This window comes from Thalassophryne amazonica, chromosome 1 (assembly GCF_902500255.1).
Source record: "Thalassophryne amazonica chromosome 1, fThaAma1.1, whole genome shotgun sequence".
NCBI classification, from domain to species: domain Eukaryota; kingdom Metazoa; phylum Chordata; class Actinopteri; order Batrachoidiformes; family Batrachoididae; genus Thalassophryne; species Thalassophryne amazonica.
The window spans coordinates 107,937,341-107,961,924 of NC_047103.1; the positions used below are offsets into that span (position 1 = coordinate 107,937,341).

The 24,584-nt window shown below is 42.5% G+C and overlaps 1 protein-coding gene across 5 annotated transcripts in view; it reads left to right on the plus strand.

Annotated features, from left to right (window-relative positions):
• The window catches only part of LOC117512923 (protein SON), a 451,527-nt gene that overhangs the window by 61,896 nt on the left and 365,047 nt on the right, over positions 1–24,584 (plus strand). For all 5 annotated transcript variants that reach the window (XM_034173153.1, XM_034173176.1, XM_034173169.1 and 2 more), the window contains exon 4: positions 16,638–16,837. In XM_034173153.1, the coding sequence (XP_034029044.1) occupies positions 16,638–16,837 (200 nt within the window). The remainder of the gene's footprint in view (positions 1–16,637; positions 16,838–24,584) is intronic.

A 24,584-nucleotide genomic window follows, 5' to 3' on the forward strand; every position in this document is an offset into this window, starting at 1 on the left:
CTGCGGATCCATCCTGTGTTTCATGTGTCCCGAATAAAACCACATCACACCTCACCCCTCTGTACTCCGGGTCCGGCACCGCCTCCTGCCCGGATCATCGATGGCGAGCCGGCTTGGACTGTATGCCGGCTTTTGGATGTCCGTAGGATGGGCTGGGGCTTCCAGTATTTGGTGGACTGGGAGGGGTACGGCCCCGAAGAACGCTCCTGGGTGAAGAGGAGCTTCATCCTGGACCCGGCCCTCCTGGCCGATTTCTACCGCCGCCACCCGGACAAGCCTGGTCGGGCGTCAGGAGGCGCCCGTTGAGTGCGGGCTTCAGGCACGAGAGGGCGCAGTCGCCTCACAGGAGCAGCCAGGGTGACAGCTGTCACGCATCACCTGCAACAGCTGTTACCCATCATCTGATCAGCAGGGGAATATCAGCAGGACGACGCCTCCACCTCTTTGCCGAGATATCGTTCTACCTGGAAGGTAACGTGCTCAGCTGACTGGTTAACAGTGATCTTTTGTGACTTTTGTGAGTTGTTTAGCTGACTCCTTTTCCAACGAGTGGTGGAGGTAGTTTTCCTGCCGTACGGATTCCTGGGTGCAGACGCACCCACATTTAATTGTTCTTTTGTTCCTCGCCAGCAGTACCAGGTCCGACACGCGAAGGCAGTGGCCACCTGGGAGTTCGGGACTTGGCGGCTCCAGTATTCCCGGGGTCTGGTGGCGGAGGAAATCGTGTGGTTCCGGTTCTGCTTTGGACAGACGTCTCCTATCTTCGAGCCTGCCCACACGACACCTTTTGTGATTTGGCTTTTGTCTATTGTTGTAATCTGATTGTATTTGTTGTGCCCATTCACAACAGTAAAGTGTTGTTATTTGACCTCACCCCTCTGTACTCCGGGTCCGGCACCGCCTCCTGCCCGGATCATCGATGGCGAGCCGGCTTGGACTGTATGCCGGCTTTTGGATGTCCGTAGGATGGGCCGGGGCTTCCAGTATTTGGTGGACTGGGAGGGGTACGGCCCCGAAGAACGCTCCTGGGTGAAGAGGAGCTTCATCCTGGACCCCCTGTTGTGGGTCCGTGTACCTACACTTTTCCAACACAGGCGGCAGAAAGACAACAAATACAGGATAATTTATCAGCATTTAGCAACAAGAAAACCAGACGAAATAATAAGTTGATCACCAGCCACTTGCCCTAAGCTTCATTAAAAGACCCAGCCTTTTGTTTAGCCACGGCCCACTCTCTTTACTATTAAAATGAATCTAAAAGGGTAGAATGCATAGTAACATACTATACCAGTATGCTAGCCATACGAAAGGGAAAATAAGTGCTTCTTAAGTCTGGACTTGAAAGTCTCTCCAGAATCTGACTGTTTTATTGATGCAGGGAGATCATTCCACAGAATAGGGGTATGATAAGAGAAAGCTCTGTGACCCGCAGACTTTTTATTTGCCCTTGGGTCACAAAGTAGTCTTGCACCCTGAGAATGCAGAGCCCGGGCCAGTACATAGGGTTTAAGTATGTCAGCTAAGTAGGGAGGGGCTGGTCCATGAATAATTTTATAGGTTAGTAACAGAACCTTAAAATCTGATCTCACAGGGACAGGAAGCCAGTGAAGAGACGCCAAAATGGGTGTAATGTGGTCAAACTTTCTGCTTTTTGTCAAGAGTCTGGCTGCAGTATTTTGAACCAGTTGGAGACCCCTAATGCTGGACTGCGGCAAACCAGAAAATAGAACATTGCAGTAGTCCAATCTAGAAGAAACAAATGGCAATGAATCAGGGTCTCAGCATCAGCCATAGGCAGGATTGGACAATTCTTCACTATATTTTGCAGGTGGAAGAAAGCAGTCTTTGTAATATCTCTAATGTTGAGGTCAAAGGACAACAGAGGATCAAAAATTACCATAAGTTTTCTCACTTTGTCAGTGTGATGTATGACACACGAGTCAAGGCTGAGCGCTATGACTCACGCACCTAGCTAGTCAAATTAATGCAGATGTGTCACTGGACCAAGAACCATCATTTCAGTCTTGTCTGGGTTTAAAAGTAGGAAATTGCTAGGCATCCAGCTTTTTATGTGGATGTGATTACCATCAGTTATCTGCATGTATACCTATCATCAGCATAGCAATGAAAGGTAATCCCAAAATGCCACAATATGTGCCCAAGGGGTGCTATATAAAGGGAGAAGAGCAGGGGGGCCTAAGATGGACTCCCATGGAAACTCAAATTTCATGTCACTAAAGTTAGATGTAGTGTTATTGTAGAACCCCAGTTCCAATGTAGTTGGGACATTGTGTAAAACAGGGGTGCTCAAGTTCGGTCCTCAAGATCTACCTTCCTGGCACTCTTAGTTGTCTCCCTGCTCCAACACACCTGAATCCAATAAAAGGCTCATTAAAAGCCTGCTAACGAGTCTTTCATTGGATTCACGTGTGTTGGAACAGGGAGACAACTAAGAGTGTCAGGAAGGTAGATCTTGAGGACCGAACTTGGGCACCCCTGGTGTAAAATGTAACTAAAAACAGAATACAATGATTTGCAAATCCTCTTCAACCTATAGTCAATTGAATACACCACAAAGACTAGATATTTAATGTTCAAACTGATAAACTTTATTGTTTTTGTGCAAATATTTGCTCATTTTGAAATGGATGCCTGCAACTCGTTTCAAGAAAGCTGGGACAGTGGTATGTTTACCATTGTGTTACATCACCTTTCCTTCTAACAACACTCAATAAGCATTTGGGAACTGAGGACACTAATTGTTGAAACTTTGTGGGTGCTAATTGTTGAAACTTTGTGGGTGGATTCTTTCCCAATTTTGCTTGATCTACGACTTCAGTTGCTCAACAGTCCGAGTTCTCCATTGTCGTATTTTACGCTTCATAATGCGCCACACATTTTCAATGGGTGACAGGTCTGGAGTGCAGGCAGGCCAGTCTAGTACCCGCACTCTTTTATTACGAAGCCACGCTGTTGTAACATGTGCAGAATGTGGCTTGGCATTGTCTTGCTGAAATCAACAGGGACATCCCTGAAAAAGACGTTGCTTGGATGGCAGCATGTCTTGCTCCAAAACCTGGATGTAGCTTTCAGCATTGATGGTGACATCACAGATGTGTAAGTTGCCCATGCCATGGGCACTAACACACGCCCATACCATCACAGATGCTGGCTTTTGAACTTTGTGCTGGTAACAGTCTGGATGGTCTTTTTCCTCTTTTGTCCAGAGTACACAACGTCCATGATTTCCAAAACAATTTGAAATGTGGACTCATCAGACCACAGCACACTTTTCCACTTTGCGTCTCTCCATTTCAAATGAGCTCGGACCCAGAGGAGGCGGTGGCATTTCTGGATGTTATTGACGTATGGCTTTTGCTTTGCGTGGTAGAGTTTTAACGACGAACTGTGTAAACTGACAGTGGTTTTCTGAAGTGTTCTTGAGCCCACGCGGTAAGATCCTTTACACAAAGATGTCTGTTTTAATGCATGGTTTCCTGAAGTGTTCTTGAGCCCACGCGGTAAGATCCTTTACACAAAGATGTCTGTTTTAATGCAGTGCCGCCTGAGGGATCGAACGTCACGTGCATTCAATGTTGGTTTTAGGCATTGCTCCTTACATGTAGAAAGTTCTCCAGATTCTCTGAATCTTATGATTATATTATGGACCGTAGATGATGGAATCCCTAAATTCCTTGCAGCTGAATGTTGAGAAACATTGTTCTTAATAAACTGTTGGACTATTTTTTCACACAGTTGTTCACAAAGTGGTGATCCTCACCCCATCTTTGCTTGTGAATGGCTGAGCCCTTTGGGGATGCTCCTTTTACACCCAATCATGACACTCACCTGTTTCCAATTAACCTGATCACCTGTGGAATGTTCCAAACAGGTGTTCTTTGAGCATTCATCAACTTTCCCAGTCTTTTTTGCCCCTGTCCCAGCTTTTTTGAAATGTGTTGCAGGCATCCATTTCAAAATGAGCAAATATTTGCACAAAAACAAAAAAGTCTATCAGTTTGAACATTAAATATCTTGTCTTTGTAGTGTATTCAATTGAATATAGGTTGAGAGGATTTGCAAATCATTCTATTCTGTTTTTATTTACAAAATGTCCCAACTTCATTGGAATTTGGGTTGTACGTTCTGCTCCAGGGCCACCAGCAGTTCAATTCAGTTTCTTTAGTTTATAGGGCATTAACTCACGATAGTGTCGCCTCAAGGCGCTTTACACAAAACAATTCAAAAACAGTTCATTATGTGTTAAAAAATTTAAAAGCACAATTAAAAGATTAAAACAAACACAATTAAGGACTAAAAAGCACAATATTCTAACCATAGGACAGAGTGAGTAGATGTGTCTTAAGTCCAGTTTTAAAAGTCTCCACAGAGTCCGACTGTCTAATTGACGCTGGGAGACCATTCCACAGCACAGGGGCATGATAATAGAAAACCCTTTGTCCCACAGACTTTTTCTTCACCCGAGGAACACAGAGCAGTCCTGCATCCCGTGAACGCAAAGGCCGGGCTGGTACATAGGGTTTAATTAAATCGGCTAAATAGGTCAGTGCCAGTCCGTGAACAGTTTTATAGGCTCACAGCAGGACCTTAAAATCTGATCTCACAGACATAGGTAGCCAATGAAGAGATGCCAGAATAGGTGTAATGTGGTCAAAGTTTCTGCTTGTCAAAAGTCTGGCAGCAGCATAATCCAATCTGGAAGAAACAAAAGCATGGATCAGGGTCTCAACATAAGCCATAGATAAGATGGGACAAATCCTCACTATATTTCGCAGCTGGAAGAAGGCACTCCTCATAATATCTCTAATGTGAAGGCCAGAGGACAATGCAGGAGCAAAAGTTACCCCAAGGTTCCTCACCTTGTCAGTATGATGTATGTCACACAGATCCAGGTCAAGCACTAGCTGGTCAAATTGATGCAGATATCTTGCTGAGCAAGAACCATCATTTCAGTCTTACCAAAATTTAAAAGTAGGAAGTTACTAAACCAGCGTCTCACTGATGCAAGGCAATCCTCTCAAGATTTTATGGAATTAAAATCACCAGCAGTTATCGGCTTGTACAGTTGAGTATCATCAGCATAGCAATGAAAGGCAATCCCAAAACGCCATAGTATGTGCCCAAGTGGTGCTATATACAGAGAAAATGCAGGGGGCCTAAGACAGATCCCTGGGGAACCCCAAATTTCATGTCAGTAAGGTTAGAGCAATGAGGGCCTCTGGTGGTGCTTGGACAAATAACATTAATGATGTTAAAATAGGTTCATGGCCAGGGCAGCAGTTGACAGACAGTGTTGGGAAGCAGCCGGCTGTTGGCAGTGGGAAGGAACAGACTGGCCACCGGGGGACTAGTGGTAATGGGCAGCAGTAGACTGATGCTAATGGGCAGGGGAATGTTCTTAGGCATACCTGGCCCAGGCCTATAGGCAGTATAGACAGTTGCTAAGGGTGAGGTCCATCCAGGGGGGTGCGCCACAAATGAGTGGGGAAAAAAATATCTAATTTTCATGATTCTTATACTAAAAGTAGTTAATGCAATTTAATATAAAATAAATATGTCCATATTGATTTAACTGCATAGCAAAGCCTATTAAATAATAATGATGATCATAATAGTTTCCTGGTCTGTCGGTCCCCATGTGTCTGGTAAGCGGAGCCCTTCTTAAAAAAAAAGAAGGCCCAAATTGTCAAGTGTTGGGTCATGATTAATTACGTGAATTACAAGTCAACAATGTCAAAATGGATGAATTTTTCTGGTGCTCAGTGGAGGAAAAAAGAAAATTAGAGGAGAAAAAATGGGACCAATAGAGGTACAGTGAAAATAATATGAATGCCAGATTATTTTTTTCAGTTGCATTGCGTCAGTGTTAACGTGCCTATATCCATGGTTTGCTAATACCTAACTTGTAAGGCATTTTGGGGTGAGGTTCGCCTAAACTGACCTAACCCAATATAAATTGTGTTTGGTTGGGAGTGGGAATCGTTGGTTGTCGAGTCTGTATGATTTTTAAAAATGTAATTTGCATTTTTATTGCATGAAATAAGTTTTTGATACAATAGTAAAACAAACCTTAATATTTGGTACAGGCAACTTTGTTTGCAATTACAGAGGTCAGATGTTTCCTGTAGTTCTTGACCAAGTTTGCACACTGCAGCAGGGTTTTTGGTCCACTCCTCCGTAGAGATCTTCTCCAGATCTTTCAGGTTTCCAGTTTCAGTTTCCTCCAAAGATTTTCTACTGAGTTCAGGTCTGGAGACTGGCTAGGCCACTCCAGGACCTTGAAATGCTTCTCATGGAGCCCCTCCTTAGTTGCCCTGGCTGTGTGTTTTGGGGTCATTGTCATTCTGGAAGACCCAGCCATGACCCATCTTCAATGCTCTTACTGAGGGAAGGATTTTGCTTGCCAGAATCTCGCGATACATGACCCCATCCATCCTCCCTTCAGTACGGTGCAATTGTCCTGTCCCCTTTGCAGAAAAGCACCCCCAAAAATGATGTTTCCACCCCCATGCTTCATGGTTGGGATGGTGTTCTTGGAGTTGTTCTCATCCTCCAAACAGGGCAAGTGAAGTTTATATGAAACAGCTCTATTTTGGTCTCATCTGACCACATGACCTTCTCACACACCTCCTCTGGATTATCCAGATGGTCACTGGTTAACTTCACACAGGCCTGGACATGTGCTGGCTTGAGCAGGGGGACCTTGCTGTCCTGCAGGATTTTAAACCTTGACGACATCATGTTTTACTAATGTAATCTTTGTGACTGTGGTCCCAGCTCTCTTAAGGTCATTGACCAGATCCTCCAGTGTAGTTCTGAGCTTTCTCAGAATCATCCTTACTCCACAAGGTGAGATCTTTCATGGAACCCCAGACTGAGGAAGATTTAACAGTCATCTTGTGTTTATTCCATTTTCTAATAATTATGCCAAATTGTTGTCATCTCACCAAGCTGCTTGCCTGTTGTCATGTAGCCCATCCCAGCCTTGTGCAGGTCTGCCATTTTGCCCCTGGTGTCCTTAGACAGCTCTTTGGTCTTGACCATGGTGGATAGGTTGGAGTGTGATTGATTGAGTGTGTGGACAGGTGACTTTTATACAGGTAACAAGGTCAAATGGGTGTAATTAATACAGGTAAAGAGCGCAGAATAGGAGGACTTCTTAAAAACAAACAAACAGGTCTGTGAGAGCCAGAATTCTTGCTGGTTGGTAGGTGATCAGATACTTATTTCATACAATAAAATGCAAATTAATTATTTAAAAGTCATACAATGTGATTTTCTGGATTTTTTTTCTTTTAGATTCTGTCTCTCACAGTTGAAGTGTACCTGCGATAAAAATGACAAACCTCTCCATTCTTTGTAGGTGGGAAAACTTCAAAATCAACAGTGGATCAAATACTCATTTGCCTCACTGTAAATTACATATATAATAAACCAGCTAAAATTGTTTCACATGTATAGATTATTTTACTGAGATTATTTTACTTTTAGTAAATCCCTAAATGGGTTAATTGAGAGAGCAAATGTTTGCTATGAACCTCTTAATCCAGAGGTCTCAAACCGGTTCCAGAAAGGGCCGAGAGGGTGCAGGCTTTCTGTGCAACCACCCACTCCAGCAGGTGATTTCACTCATTAACTAATTTCACCTGCTCAAAGTGATGTTAATCAGTGAAATCACCTGCTGGAGTGGGTGGTTGCACAGAAAGCCTGCACCCTCTCGGCCCTTTCTGGAACCGGTTTGAGACCTCTGTCTTTATCTTGTCACAGTCCAATAATGATAAATTTTAGGGTTGTGCCAGAGAGAGTAAATCTATCTGATGGTAACAGCATTCACAAGATGGATGTAGATTGCTACAAGGTAAGAAATTATGATATAATCGCTTACCAGATGTATCAGGACCAATAAGATGAGTATGTATGAAGTTATGTGCTGAAATTATGCGAGTTGTGTAAATGAGAGCCACAGAATTCAGATAGACTCTTGGTGTCAGGACCTCATACAGTGTTGTTGTAGTTCTGACAGAGTACTGGCCAGAGTTAAGGATGGTAGACCATGAAGACCAGGTTGGGCTTTTGAGGTTAAACCATGTCATGATGACTGTATCTTTTGGCACAAGTTATGATTAGATGTATGCTCTCCTAGAAATAGAGTACTTCACGATGTTATTAAATTTACTAAAAAGCAATATATGCATGCTAATAGGAGAAATAAGAGAGAGCAAGATGTAAATACAAGAGAGTTAGCTGCTGCCATCGTTTGCAATGGCAGCAGCTATTGCAAATGATAATTAAGGATTATTAACTGAGCGAGAGGTCTGTACGGGGAAATACTGTATCAGACCAAGGTGTTTAGTACGGACCGAGCACAGCGATGTTAATAATTTGTTATGTGGCTATTACATATTTTTATATATGAACATGCAGACTTACAGTATCGTCCAAATGTGGAAGTTGGTGCTGATGGTGTTGGGCTTGTAGTCAGACCTGTTCGCTTTCTTCACCTCCACTAGCTTAACAAATAGTCTGGTCGTTAGCTGGTAAGCTTTCAGTCTGTGTTTTTTCCGATGCTGTTTAGATATTTATGGAGTACGTTCATGTCCAGCTTGGTTTTTCTAATTATGCTGATCACTCACTTATTAGGTTTACAGTTTTGCTGCCGTGTGTAGTGGAACAACAACCTTGTCTATTCCTGCAGCGATGCATTAACTCCTCAACTATGACTGAACTCGAACCTAGACTGCCTGGTATCTTAGCTTCCCATTTGGAGAATACCCAATCACTAGACAGTCGTAGTAAGTCGCACTCCCTTTTCAGCACAGGACGTCTTGGATTACTTCAAGAAGAAAATAGAAGACATTAAGTTAAATATATCCCAGCATGCTACACCCTGCTATTGAGGTGGTGCCATCATTGAGGTGTTACCTAGATTTACAGAATTTGATTGTATCTCACGAGGCATGCTGACGAAACACGTAATGTCTACAAAAAGCACAACCTGCTTATTTGATCCTATACCAACTGTTTAAGGACCTGTGGCCCACTCTTGGGCCGACTGTGCTGGAAATGATTAATCTCTCATTAACTTCTGGATCTGTTCCTAAATGTTTCAAATCTGCAGTGATTAAGCCATTACTTAAGAAATCTAATCTTGACCCTAGTCTACTGAAAAACTACAGGCCAATATCAAATTGATCATTTTGCTCTAAAATTCTGGAAAAGGTGGTTTCACAGCAGCTCGTGGACTATCTTACTGAGAATAATCTTTTTGAGCAACTGCAGTCTGCATTTAGAAAATATCACTCCACAGAGACAGCTCTCACTAAAGTGGTGAATGACCTTCTGCTTGCAATGGATTCGGACACCATTACGGTTCTGGTGCTGTTAGATCTCAGTGCTGCATTTGATACATCATATTCTACTCGATAGGCTGGAAAATCATTTTGGGATTACTACAAGTACCCTTGCATGGTTGACTTCATACCTGTCCAGTCGTTCTCACTGTGTTTTCTACAATAACACTACCTTTAACCTTAGTTTCATGAAATTTGGTGTTCCACAGGGATCCGTCTTAGGCCCCCTGTTTTTCTCCCTTTATATAGCTCCTCTTGGGCATATACTGCGGCATTTTGGGATTACCTTTCACTGCTATGCTGATGATACTCACTTGTACATGCCGATAACTGCCAGGTAATCTCATCCATATAAAATCCTTAGAAGATTACCTTGCATCAGTGAGAGGCTGGATGTCTAGTAACTTCCTACTTTTAAACTCTGATAAGACTGAAATGATGATTCTTGGTCCAGTGAGACATCGGCATCAATTTGACCAGCTGTTGTGCTTAGCCTTGACTCGTGTGTCATACATCACACTGACAAAGTGAGGAACCTTGGGTTAATTTTTGACCCTACGTTGTCTTTTGACCTCCACATTAGTGATATTACGAGGACTGCTTTTTTCCATCTGCGAAATATAGCAAAGATTCATCCCATCCTGTCTATGGTTGATGCTGATACATGTATTTGTCTCTTCTAGATTGGATTATTACAATGTTCTATTGTCTGGTTTACTGCAGTCCAGTATGAGGGGTCTCCACTTGGTTGAAAATGCTGCTGCCAGACCTTTGACACGAAGCAGAAAGTTTGACCACATTACACCCATTTTGGCATCTCTTCACTGGCTTCCTGTCTCTGTGAGATCAGATTTTAAGCTTCTGCTACTAGCCTATGAAATTGTTCAGGGACTGGCACCTCCCTACATAGTTGATCTAATTAGGCCCTACGTACCGGCCCGGGCTTTGCATTCGCAGGATGCGGGACTACTTTGTGTCCCTAGGGTGAGTAAAAAGTATGCGGGTCACAGAGCTTTCTCTTATCATGCCCTTGTTCTGTGGAATGATCTCCCTGCGTTAATAGAACAGTCAGATTCTGTGGAGACTTTCAAGTCCAGACTTAAGATGCACTTGTTTTCCCTTTCATATGGCTAGCATACTGGCATAGTATGTTACTATGCTTTTTACTTTTTTGCTTTTTTACTGTTCTTTTTTATAATCTTTTATTTTATTTTGTTTTGTGTGAAGCGCTTTGAGGTGACTCTGTTATGATTTGGCACTATATAAAATGAATAAATTGAACTGAATTGAATTTAACTGTTCTGCATACCTAAAGTGGGATGTGAAGCACTATCTTTTTTAATTAGGGAATAACCCTGTTGTGTCTGATTATGTGTCAGACGTTCATGCTTGGATATACGGTCGAAAAAAGGCTTTTCTGGCGAAGCGTAGCGACCATATATAACTGTATATCAACCGTATATAACAGCATGAACGTCCGACACATCATCCAACACAACAGGGTTATTCCCATTCTAATCCAGTTCCATCGTTTGCATGGTTTATTTTTCTGTAGGTAATTCGATTGGCGAGGGTAGGCTTAACTTATTGTGACATAGCGAGCCATCTCTCCAACAGAGGTCAGGGTGCAGAGTAATCCATCAAATGTGAAAATCCATCAAAAGTGAAATGGTAATTCTGTCTCAGAATCCACATCAATACAGTCGTACGGTAGCTAAATTCGTCCATTTAGGTGGCGACACGTGACTTTCTCTCACTCTGAGCTAACAACACTAACAGCTAGCACAGCGCGCAGGCGGTGTTCTGACAAATTGTGTGTCTCAGAAGTTCTGCATCCCGACAATACTGCACATGCGCAGTTGCACGTGGAGGACAGGAATGACAGTAATCACATCTCGTCAGAACAACGGTCAGGGCGCAGAGTAATACATCTTTGGCCACTGGTCTAATATTTTCTTCTGTTCCACAGATACTGTGTTGTACACCTGAGTATGTCACACGATTAACCAATCACCTGATTGGTTAATTGGGAAAAATGTAATTGGATTAGAATGTAATGTGCAACCCTCTGTGCCAAGTTTTATAATATGTCATTGAATGAAAGAGTAGTACAAGATGACTGGAAGATAGCACATATATCGCTTGTTTTTAAGAAAGGTAATACACAACTACTGTCTCAGTACAGACCCATCAGTCTCACCTCTGTTATTTATAAAATACTTGAAAGAGCAATTAGAGAGAAGTCGCTGGGTTATCTTATTTAAAAAAATAATTCCAAAAAAACATGGTTTTGTTCTTAAATAGTCCTCAGTCATAAGCAGTGGTTGGCACATTTCCGATAATCCAATAACCGATAATTATCGAAGATAATGTTTTCATTATCGGATTATCTTTTTAGATAACTTTAAAAACCATTATCGGACTAATTATCTTACGGTAAATTTTTGGCTGATTATTTTTAGACCGATAACGTGGTAAATGCAACTGAACATCTACAAATATTTGGAAAACTTAAAATCAGTTGAGCACCTACCTGTTAAATGTTTCGTAGCTGATGTGTAGTTCTACCCTCTGCAAAACAGAGAAGAGCTGCTTTAAGAAGAAACCGCTCTATCCTCTGCACGCAAAGGAGAACTGGGCTATATTTTCAATCACTGTGCTCGTCTATAGCTCAAAATGTACCACAGACCGCACGGTGTTCTTACACACATTGTACAAACGTACCACACGTCAGACTCGTGTTTCCAGAAGCTACGGAACCCGGGAGAGGTCACTTAAAGTGATATTTTTTTCTGGCCATGATAATTTGTGCGCACATTTTCCTTTAATTGAGCCCACAAATGAATAAAACGTGCTATCAATTTAATAAAACGTGCTCACATTTTCCTGGCCGTGATAATTTGTGCGCACGTTTTCCTTTAATTGAACCCTCGAATGAATAAAACGTGCGCACGTTTTTCTTTCGTTCAAACTGAACTTCATAATATGACCTAAATTCTCATCCTCACAATGGGGAGATGCTTCGTCCTCAGCATCCTTTTTAATGTGCTTAAACTCCAGATGATGCCATGCTGGGCAGCTGAAGTTCTCTATATGTCCTTGTGCACCCAAACCATGATGATACATTCTGACCATATCCATTTCTAATGGGGAAATGCATTACACTGTGTGCTGGTTTAATAGCCAACATTTATGTGTCAAGACAATATTGAGTGCACATTTTACAATATAATAAAACGTGTGCACAATATAATAAAACGTGCGCACATCATAAAACGTGCGCACAATACAATGAAATGAGCGCACATTCTCTCCACATGCTAAAGATTTTGCAATGACACTTCCAGGGCACTGTAAAAATGCCTGTTTTTACAAATAAAAAAAATTGAGTATTTTACAAAAGCACATTTATCTGTAAACACCAACACACGACACACGTCACATTAACGTGTTGGTTTACATAATGAATTACTGAACCAGTCAGTGTCTAGCAGAAGAGGCACATTTTACCCAGAATCCTTTGCGATCTGTCTGTGTTTTTTACAAAACTTCAAAATTAGTGCATGATTCAACATTAAAAGATATATGTTATATTTTAACTTTGTACAAATTACAGAATTGACATTAATGGAGTTATTCTATCAGTATTCATTTTATTTATACACCAGACCATAACTCAGCATTGCTTTATTTTCCAAGACCTCGGCCTGACCGGAGCGGTGTGATTGGGTAGAGAGCTGAGCTTTGCGGCTACTCTCAGCTTGCTTCTGTGCTGGAAGCCATGTAGTAAACAAGAGCTTCCAGCAGGGGGAAAAAGTTCAAAGACAGAAGTGCGGGCTCATTGTTTGGGTCTGTTGTCACTTTTGATGCCACCAGAAGCGATCGTAGTGTTAAAATTCTAATTCAGCTTGTTAGTTGTTGCATATATACCAGAGGCAATACTGGAATTTATCGGTTATTGGTTATCTGTAACTTCCAATACATTTTTGGGTGGTTTATCATTTTATCTTTATCAAAGATAACTTTTCAGTTATCTGATTATCTGTTATCGAAGTTAATTTTTTGGTTATCTGTGCCCACCACTGGTCACAAGTCTGCTTGAATGTATGAATGATTGGACATCACACTTTGGTTAAAAAAAAGCTTCATTGTGACATTGTATATTTAGATTACTCAAAATGTTTCAACACCGTGTGTCTCAGCAAATTATTTCACAAACTGAAGGAAATATGGCCTACAGGGTTCCACTTAGAAATGGTTTGACAGTTTTCAGTGATCAATGATTCTTTGTCCCCACCACTGGCTGTAGAATCAGGTGTGCCAAGGGACACTGTTTAAGGCCGTGTTTTATTCCTTATGTATTCTGATGACCTCCCTAGAGTTGTCAGACTGCATTCCTGGACATCAAAAACCTACGTTATTTGGGGTCCTTCACTGCCTTTAGATCCCCTGCCAACAAAGGTCCATTATCACCCAAACCCCCCCCCCTGGACGCAACAATTTCAGGCCCTGGCTACAAGCCTATATATACTCAACAAAAATATAAACGCAACACTTTTGGTTTTGCTCCCATTTTGTATGAGATGAACTCAAAGATCTAAAACTTTTTCCACATACACAATATCACCATTTCCCTCAAATATTGTTCACAAACCAGTCGAAATCTGTGATAGTGAGCACTTCTCCTTTGCTGAGATAATCCATCCCACCTCACAGGTGTGCCATACGAAGATGCTGATTAGACACCATGATTAGTGCACAGGTGTGCCTTAGACTGCCCACAATAAAAGGCCACTCTGAAAGGTGCAGTTTTGTTTTACTGGGGGGGGATACCAGTCAGTATCTGGTGGGACCACCATTTGCCTCATGCAGTGCAACACATCTCCTTCGCATCATCCGTGAAGAGAACACCTCTCCAACGTGCCAAACGCCAGCAAATGTGAGCATTTGCCCACTCAAGTCGGTTACGATGACGAACTGGAGTCAGGTCGAGACCCCGATGAGGACGACGAGCATGCAGATGAGCTTCCCTGAGATGGTTTCTGACAGTTTGTGCAGAAATTCTTTGGTTATGCAAACCGATTGTTCCAGCAGCTGTCCGAGTGGCTGGTCTCAGACGATCTTGGAGGTGAACATGCTGGATGTGGAGGTCCTGGGCTGGTGTGGTTACACATGGTCTGCAGTTGTGAGGCTGGTTGGATGTACTGCCAAATTCTCTGAAACGCCTTTGGAGACGGCTTATGGTAGAGAACTGAACATTCAATACACGAGCAACAGCTCTGGTTGACATTCCTGCTGTCAGCATGCCAATTGCACGCTCCCTCAAATCTTGCGACATCTGTGGCATTGTGCTGTGTGATAAAACTGCACCTTTCAGAGTGGCCTTTTATTGTGGGCAGTCTAAGGCACACCTGTGCACTAATCATGGTGTCTAATCAGCATCTTGATATGGCACACCTGTGAGGTGGGATGGATTATCTCAGCAAAGGAGAAGTGCTCACTATCACAGATTTAAACTGGTTTGTGAACAATATTTGAGGGAAATGGTGATATTGTGTATGTGGAAAAAGTTTTAGATCTTTGAGTTCATCTCATACAAAATGGGAGCAAAACCAAAAGTGTTGCGTTTATATTTTTGTTGAGTGTATATATATATATATACGAGGTCTGTTAGAAAAGTATCCGACCTTATTATTTTTTCAAAAACCATATGGATTTGAATCACGTGTGATTACATCAGACATGCTTGAACCCTCGTGGGCATGCGAGGGTTTTTTCACGCCTGTCGGTTACGTCATTCGCCTGTGGGCAGTCTTTGAGTGAGGAGTCGCCCACACTCTCGTCGATTTTTTTTCATTGTTTAGGAATGGCTCAGAGACTGCTGCTTTGTTTGATCAAAATTTTTTCAAAACTGTAAGGCACAACTGAGTGGACACCATTCGATAAATTCAGCTGGTTTTCGGTAAAACTTTTAATGGCTGATGAGAGATTTTGGTCTGGTAGTGTCGCCGTAAGGATGGCCCACGGCGCCTGACGGCGATCTGCGCTTCGAGGCGGCAGCGTCTCGCCGTTTCAAGTTGAAAACTTCCACATTTCAGGCTCTGTTGACCCAGTAAGTCATCAGAGACCAGAGAACTTTCAGAAGAAGTCGGCATGAGGAGTTTATTCAGACATTCCATTGTTAAGACATTTTGTAACGAAAGAACGTGCGGGCAGAGTCGCATATCGGGCCGGACCCGACCGCGGGGGGTCGGGACAGGAAAAACACCTCCGTTGGAAACCTTAACGGGCAAGTTGGAACATGCCCAAGCTGTTAAACAATTTCTCAGTTACTCACTTGTTGAAAGCCATCAAAAGCCGCCTGAATTTTACAAATGGTTTTCAACACGGAGGTGTTTTTCCTGTCGCGGCACACGCCGAGTCGTTTCCGTGACGACTCGGCGAATTTGTTAAGTAAATTAGATCAATTTATTTTGTTGTGAACAGCATATGAATGCTTCTAAAATGTCAGTAGCATGCTTGTCTACCTTCTTAGTGTTTTTGGCATCCTTGGAGTTCAATATTTCCACCAGTTCCTCCTCTGTGAACTCAGCAAACCTTGCTGGCAGACGATTTTCTGCTGTTTTGACGTGTTTGTTGCCATTTTTTCAACCAGCGTCTGTCAGCAAGTTCCTGACCTCGTCATAAGTGATGTCATCTCATGAATAATTGTATGCCGCGCTCTGATTGGCTAGCTGTTGGCAGTAAGCTCTAACGCTATTGGTCAGTGGGAACTGATCCAATATAACTTTTGGTCCTAGCCTTTTTGGATCCCTTTGGATCCAACATAACTTTCTGGCGCCAAACATGCCAAAATACAGGCAAATGATGGACAGAAAGGCTAATCTGTGATTGGCTATTGCAATCTGAGTGGAGAATGTGTGTGTGTGTGTGTATATATATATATATATATATATATATATATATATATATATATATATATATATATATATATATATATATATATATATATATATAGATAGATATATATATAAAAAACATACAATGTCTGTGATTTTTAATGGTTAATGCTGGTGACTTAAACCTAGCAGTGTGTACTATTAGCACTTCTTCAACTGCATTGAGATGGTGCACAGAGGCAAATATTCCATGAGAAGAATTTGTCACTGTACAAAATACTTATGTATCTGACTGTATATCCAGAAATTTGACATTGGAACATAAAGTGTTCTGTGATTATACTTTACCGATGAATTCTTTGTCCAGGTGAGGATCCTGCAAAATCCAGCGGTTTAAAGCGATCGTCATCAGGGAAGAAGAAGAAGAAGAGAAAGAGAAGTGAGGATGACATCAAGAAGTTGTCAGATTCTGACTTAGAATTTGTGTCAAATCACATGCTTCAGCAATATAACTGTGGGTCATTATCAGCGCAACAAGACATCCTGCCAGATATCATACCCAAACAGGTAAATGTACACAACTAAAATGTAATGACGAACTAAGTGTCATTCAATTTGATTTTCTTAACATCCCTGCAACAACTTTTGTTTGTTCCAGTGTAAGTGGGGGTTATAACTTTTGACTGTCTGGCATATGATCACAAAACGTCTGTCCTTTATAGTGTAAAGTATTATTAATTATTAATTGAGGACTTCTGAGATTAAAGCACTTGGTACAAATGCCTTTATGGTGTGCTGCTTCAGAGTAAAAATCCAAACAACAGTATTTTTTAGTGAAACAGGGGCATTTGGATAAATGTACTGCAAGAGCTGCTCTCTTGTTTGCACTTGGGGTAACCACAGCAACTCTGAGGTAAATCTGCATGTTGAATTGGCGGAGGTTTTACACTGGATGCCCTTCTTGCCGCAACTCCACATTGCATGGAGAAATGTGGAAGGGGTGGGTTTGAACCGCTGTCGCCGAACAAAAGTCCCCTAAAAATCGGTCCCTCTTGCCATCACTGCGTATGCATCATTTCGGAGCGTCAGCAGCTTCATTTCAGAGTGTTAGCAGCGATTCACTGATTATCGCCTTATTTCTGCGTAAAGCTGTGCTCCAGTACACAATGACAGAACTCAGAGCGCAGAACTGCAGCTCAGCACAAGACCTAGAAACTAGAAGAGAAATCAGAGCGTGCACAGACTGGCTGCAGCTGAGTCTGTCTGCAGCACCTCCTCTGTGTCCTCACCTCCTCTCTGCACCCCTGCTGCGCACACCTGACACAGACAACTCGAAGAGGGCCCGGTGTGAAAGGGCCTTGAGTCTGATGTTCCACTGCGCCTACGTCATTTCGCAGCATCAGTAGCGACTCACCAATTATTGCCTCGTATGTGCTTAAAACTGACTTTAGAATGATTTAACACTCGAAGCTCCACAGCCCAGTCATTTGGCTTTTTTGCCTTCTATGCCCAAAGAGCAGCCAAGTGACTGGATTAGTTTTGAACTAAAGCCCCTTTCACACCGGGCCCACTTCGAGTTGCGTCGTGCAGCGTCATGACGACGCCAAGTGGAAGCAACCCAGTGCAGAGACGATGTAGCTCAGCGCCACAACAGCACGAGGGATGCAAAGGACGAAGCAAATCAGATGCCAAAAATTAAACATGTTTAATTTTTTCTGCGTCCTGTGCTCGACGCAGAAAGGAAGTAGTTTCAATGCAAGTCAGGGCAACGCGATGGCATTCAACGTGACTGGAAGGCACACCCTCACAATACGTTACCCGACGCCAGTTTACGATTCCTGCTGTGTTCCATTGTTCCCGAAGTATAAATCATGCATGATTGTTTTTTATACCTTGTACACAATGCAGTAAAAGTACACGCTCAAAAAGAGCACAGAAAACAAAAAACTGCTGATTGCGGCCTGACTGCTGCTGCAGCTCCTCGTTCTTAAATTCAGTCACAGATGTGTTTAAATAAAGTCCATAAAAGTCCTGCTCACAGACTGATTGCCAGAGACAGGACATGTCCACATGCAGTAAAAAGTCCAGACATCTCCAGTCCACTCATGGACGATTCGCGTACATGCGAACAGTTAAAAGAAGAAAAAAAAACTGTCTGCCTGCTGCAGTTCCTCACTCTCCACTCAAACTCTCTCATCACTGTGTTAAATAAAGGACAAAAAGGACATAAGTCCTGCTCACAGACTGATTGCCAGAGACAGGACATGTCCACATGCAGTAAAAAGTCCGGACATCTCCACATTTACTCACAGACGGTTTGTTCACGCGCGGTCAAAGGAAGAAAGATAAACTATAACAGAAGTCAGAGCGCAGACCTGCAGCTCAGCACAAGAACAAATATAAACTAGAAGAGAAATCAGAGTGCACAGTCTGGCTGCAGCCAAACTGTGCACTCTGATTTCTCGGACGAACACAAAATTAAAAGTGATCACAGTGTGAAATGACTGTGTTTAAAGTCAGGGAGAAAAATAAAGCCAGAAAGCCACAGATGGATTTTAAGCCAGTGAGACTGAGCACAGAAGCAGCTGTCCAGGATTGGAACAACGGCACGCTTGTGCAAAAGAGCGATTTTGCAGAAATAAATGGACGAACACAAAGTTAAAAGTGATCACAGTGTAAAAATGACTGTGTTTAAAGTTAGGGAAAAAATAAGGCCAGCAAGCTACAGATAGATTTTAAGCCAGTGAGACTGAGCACAGAGGCGGCTGTCCAGGAATGGAACAGTGGCGCGCTCGTGCAAAACAGCGATTTTGCAGAAATAAATGGACGAACACAAATTAAAAGTGATCACAGTGTAAAAATGACTGTGTTTAAAGTCAGGGAAAAAATAAAGCCAGCAAGCCACAGATGGATTTTAAGCCAGTGAGACTGACTTTTTTTAAGCCAGTGAGACTGAATGGAACAGCGGCGCGTGCGCGCAAAAGAGCTATTTTGCAGAAATAAACGGAAGAACACAAAGTTTATAGTGGGATTATGGTATGTGTATTTAAGCCGCAGAAGAAATAAAGCCGAGGAGCACAGAGGTGGCTCTCCAGGAACCCTTGGTTCGGTTCTAGCTGGTCTGGTGCAATACAGGTGGACAGCAGCCTGGTGCACAGCGCACAATCGCGGGACTGTACTAGAGCGTCTATTTTTGGACTTCATTTAAAAAAAAAAAGTGACATCTTTAAATGCTGCTGTGAATCTCTGAATTGAAAACCTGTATTTTAAAGGGACCAGGGGTGGGAGGGCTGGAGGTTTGGACCAAACCCATGTCTAAACGTGCGCCAACATGGCGTTATCACAGTACTATGTGGCTTAGTGTGGCTGATGCGAGCCATTCGAGGCTCTAATGACAGGTCGGTCGTGGCTCACTAGAGGCTGCTACATGGCACATGCGAGGTACAGAGAGGCACATAGAGGCACCTTCATAGCGGATACGTGATAGATGAAAACGTGGGCCATTCTTTGAATAATCGCTGACACGCCCATGCGTGGCTTATTATTCATCCTTCATTATTCGGTGGGACTCAGGCTTTACATGAATCATAAAATAGAAAAACATGTTTTGACATCCCGTCTCAATACTTTTTTATTAGCACTTTTTGTAGCACGCAAAGGCACAGTAGTTTTATTCAGATCACAATAGAAAGACAAGCTAGCATAAGAAAAACAAAATGTAACTAATTAAGAATAAAATCACCATAATATTTTTTACAACATAAACATAGTTTTATCAAGAAGAATACAAAAAGAGTACGACAATAAAACACATCAAAATAAACTAGGACTGCAAGCAGTCATATACAGGCCCTCGTTCCGCACGACAGCCTACCCAGGCCAGTGGGTGCCCTTGTGACCACATGTGGGCATGTGCATACAAGGGCAACCAGTCATCACACAGTTAAAATTTTAAACAAATCACACAATGCATCAAGGAGTTATGACATGTTGATGTTTCATCCACTCGGGAGCGCTCAGTGTACAAACTGAGGGGCCTGGTGTGTTGAGGGGCCAACTGTCATCATACATGTGAAGTTTCAAGTCAATCAGGCAAAGCATGAAGGAGTTATCATGACTTGATGTTCCATGGCGAAGGGTCAAAATGGCAGTGCCATAGCGGTCACACCCTTCAACATAGAGAAAAGCTTTCGATAACTTTTGGTCAGTATCATCTTTGGATGCTGTGAAAGAAATTTGAAGTGAGGTTGTCATGCTTGACCTGTGTATTAATTTTCATGATGATATGACAAAATTAAAGCTATCAAAAGGAAGAACGTAATTTCATGGCGAAGGGGCGATATTCGGTACGCCGCCACACAGAAGCCGTTACTTTTAACTTCACGGCGATCATCGCCTACGTTCACCAGCTTGTTCTGCATGCTTTAGAAGTGGAAGGAAGTTGATGGGTTAACTATGTGACTTCAGTACATGTTTAAGTATAATGTTCCATGGCGAAGGGGCAAAATGGCGGCGCCATAGCGGCCACACCCTTCGACATAAAGAAAAGCTTTCTATAACTTTTGGTCAGTATTGTCTCTGGGTGATCTGGAAGAAATTTGAAGTGCATTGGACAAAATCCCTAGGAGGAGTTTGTTCATATACAATGGGCCTCATGTATCAACGTTGCGTACGGCGATATTTGAGCGTATATGGGGTGTACGCCAAAACAGCTGCGCAACTTGGCATTTATCAATGTGGTCGTTGGCGTACGCTACGCTGAAAATATACACCAGGTCGAGAGGTGGTGTAAATTATACACCAAAATGAACCAGCGCTGGAATCCACATAAAAATGAAGATGATCAACATGATAAACAGTGCCATTATACAAATCAATGCATACGAGGGCTGTCAATAAAGTAACGGTCCTTTTTATTTTTTTCAAAAACTATATGGATTTCATTCATATGTTTTTACGTCAGACATGCTTGAACCCTCGTGCGCATGTGAGTTTTTCCACGCCTGTCGGTGACGTCATTCGCCTGTGAGCACTCCTTGTGGGAGGAGTCGTCCAGCCCCTCGTCGGAATTCCTTTGTCTGAGAAGTTGCTGAGAGACTGGCGCGTTGTTTGATCAAAATTTTTTCTAAACCTGTGAGACACATCGAAGTGGACACGGTTCGAAAAATTAAGCTGGTTTTCAGTGAAAATTTTAACGGCTGATGAGAGATTTTGAGGTGATTCTGTCGCTTTAAGGACTTCCCACGGTGCGAGACGTCGCTCAGCGCTCTCAGCCGCCGTCGTCAGCCTGTTCAAGCTGAAAACCTCCACATTTCAGGATCTATTGATCCAGGACGTCGTGAGAGAACAGAGAAGTTTCAGAAGAAGTCGGTTTCAGCATTTTATCCGGATATTCCACTGTTAAAGGAGATTTTTTTAATGAAAGACGTGCGGACGGGTCCGCGCGTCGGCTCACGCGACGCTCCGCCACAGGAAAAACACCTCTGTTGAAAGCCTTAAGGACAAGTTGGAACATGTCCTGCTGTTAAACAATTTCTCATATACTCACTCCACTGAAAGCCATCAAAAGCCACCTGGATTTTACAAATGGTTATCAACACGGAGGTGTTTTTCCTGTGCCGCCGCACCGCGTCGGCTGCGTCCCGACGCGCGGACCCGTCCGCACGTCTTTCATTAAAAAAATCTCCTTTAACAGTGGAATATCCGGATAAAATGCTGAAACCGACTTCTTCTGAAACTTCTCTGTTCTCTCACAACGTCCTGGATCAATAGAGCCTGAAATGTGGAGGTTTTCAGCTTGAACAGGCTGACGACGGCGGCTGAGAGCGCTGAGCGACGTCTCGCACCGTGAAAAGTCCTTAAAGCGACAGAATCACCTCAAAATCTCTCATCAGCCGTTAAAATTTTCATTGAAAACCAGTTTAATTTTTCGAACCGTGTCCACTTCGATGTGTCTCACAGGTTTAGAAAAAATTTTGATCAAACAACGCGCCAGTCTCTCAGCAACTTCTCAGACAAAGGAATTCCGACGACGGGCTGGACGACTCCTCCCACAAGGAGTGCTCACAGGCGAATGACGTCACCGACAGGCGTGGAAAAACTCACGCATGCGCACGAGGGTTCAAGCATGTCTGACGTAAAAACATATGAATGAAATCCATATAGTTTTTGAAAAAAATAAAAAGGACCGTTGCTTTATTGACAGACCTCGTATGTTACATAAATAACACTTTCCTGATTATACTACATAATAATCAATACAAATCCTGCCTTTGCGGGATTGTTGGTCTCGAGCACGATCCGTGGCTACAGCGCTGACAGGAAGGAACCACTGCTCGCCTTTTTCTCCCGACTTCGAGCCTGGAGCCAGAGCAGCACTGAGCTTAACTTCATGTGGTGTGATCGTTTTAGACTATGAAATTGATAATAACAACTGTAGTTTCGTCATTCCCTTAATTCGCCCGTGCTGCAACCAGCTTTTGTCGTCTCCATTCGGTTGTCACAATAAAATAAATACAGAAATACATTTAAAAAATAAAGAAATGTGACAGATTAGGCGTTTTTTATTAATTGAGCGAGCAAATACCCACATGTCAAGAATTATTGACATGTGAAAAGAGAATACAGTGGTCCCTCGCTATAATGCCGTTCACCTGTCGTGGCCTCAGAGTTTCGTGGAGTATTTAGTCCAATTTTGCATGCCTTTTTTTTTTTTTTACAGTGTTCTGTGTTCTGCATATCTGTTTATAAGAATCTTGTTGCCCAGAAGAGAAAAGAGCGCTAACAACTACTCATAGCTGTGTTTGTCACACGGAAACAGACACCTGCAGCCAGGTGTGAGTGGGGAAAAGGCGCGGCGTCAGGACGCAGAGGCCCAATCTGTGAAATACTGGTCAGTCACTATTAATAATTTCTTATGTGTCCGACCTTGTTCGTTGATCGTTAAAATTAATTTGTTAGTTCTAAATGCCATCATAATTATTTATAGGAAAATGTTCTATTTTTATTTCTCAAACAAATGTTTGGGCCTGAAAACAGTTTGGTATTATTTTCCTACTAAGGTTTGAACTTTAAGAGTGTTTACACACGAGAGAAACGTGAGAAAATGTTCATGCCTGATTGAGAAAGCGTATAAACTGTTTAGTGAGGGGTTTTACAGCTTTGAAACGTCTATAATAATTGTAAAAAATAACGCTGCCTAACGTCGCGGTTTCACATATTTCGGGCTATTTTTTAGAACGTAACTCCAGCGATTAATGAGGGACCACTGTAACACTTTATTGATTATATACTAAAAAACAATTGATACGACAGCCACTTTTGACGCTCTATTGGCATGCGTCGTGATTGGTGGAGTTCTTTTTCATTGCCGTCTTTCCGGCTTCCATGTCGTAAAATGAGGTTGTGTCTGAAGCGGAGTCTGAATATTTATGGGAGAGTTTATTATAATTAAGATCGTTTTCACCCGCCGCATTTATCAAGATCACGTCAGGCGTACGCCAGAAATGGGCAGGTGCGCACTGCTTGATACATGTCACGGCGACTTTGGTGTATTTCAAGTTTACGCCATAAATTTACGCCACAAGTGCGCAACACACCTCTCTGCAGCTTCTCTCCCCCTGCCATCCCCTCATTACCCCATCCCCGTAGAGACGGTGCCTGCTCCCAGACCACCAACAACCAGCAAAAATCTATTTAAGCATAAAAATTCAAAAAGAAAAATAATATAGCACCTTCAACTGCACCACAGACTAAAACAGTTAAATGTGGTCTATTAAACATTAGGTCTCTCTCTTCTAAGTCCCTGTTGGTAAATGATATAATAATTGATCAACATATTGATTTATTCTGCCTTACAGAAACCTGGTTACAGCAGGATGAATATGTTAGTTTAAATGAGTCAACACCCCCGAGTCACACTAACTGTCAGAATGCTCGTAGCACGGGCCAGGGCGGAGGATTAGCAGCAATCTTCCATTCCAGCTTATTAATTAATCAAAAACCCAGACAGAGCTTTAATTCATTTGAAAGCTTGACTCTTAGTCTTGTCCATCCAAATTGGAAGTCCCAAAAACCAGTTTTATTTGTTATTATCTATCGTCCACCTGGTCGTTACTGTGAGTTTCTCTGTGAATTTTCAGACCTTTTGTCTGACTTAGTGCTTAGCTCAGATAAGATAATTATAGTGGGCGATTTTAACATCCACACAGATGCTGAGAATGACAGCCTCAACACTGCATTTAATCTATTATTAGACTCTATTGGCTTTGCTCAAAAAGTAAATTAGTCCACCCACCACTTTAATCATATCTTA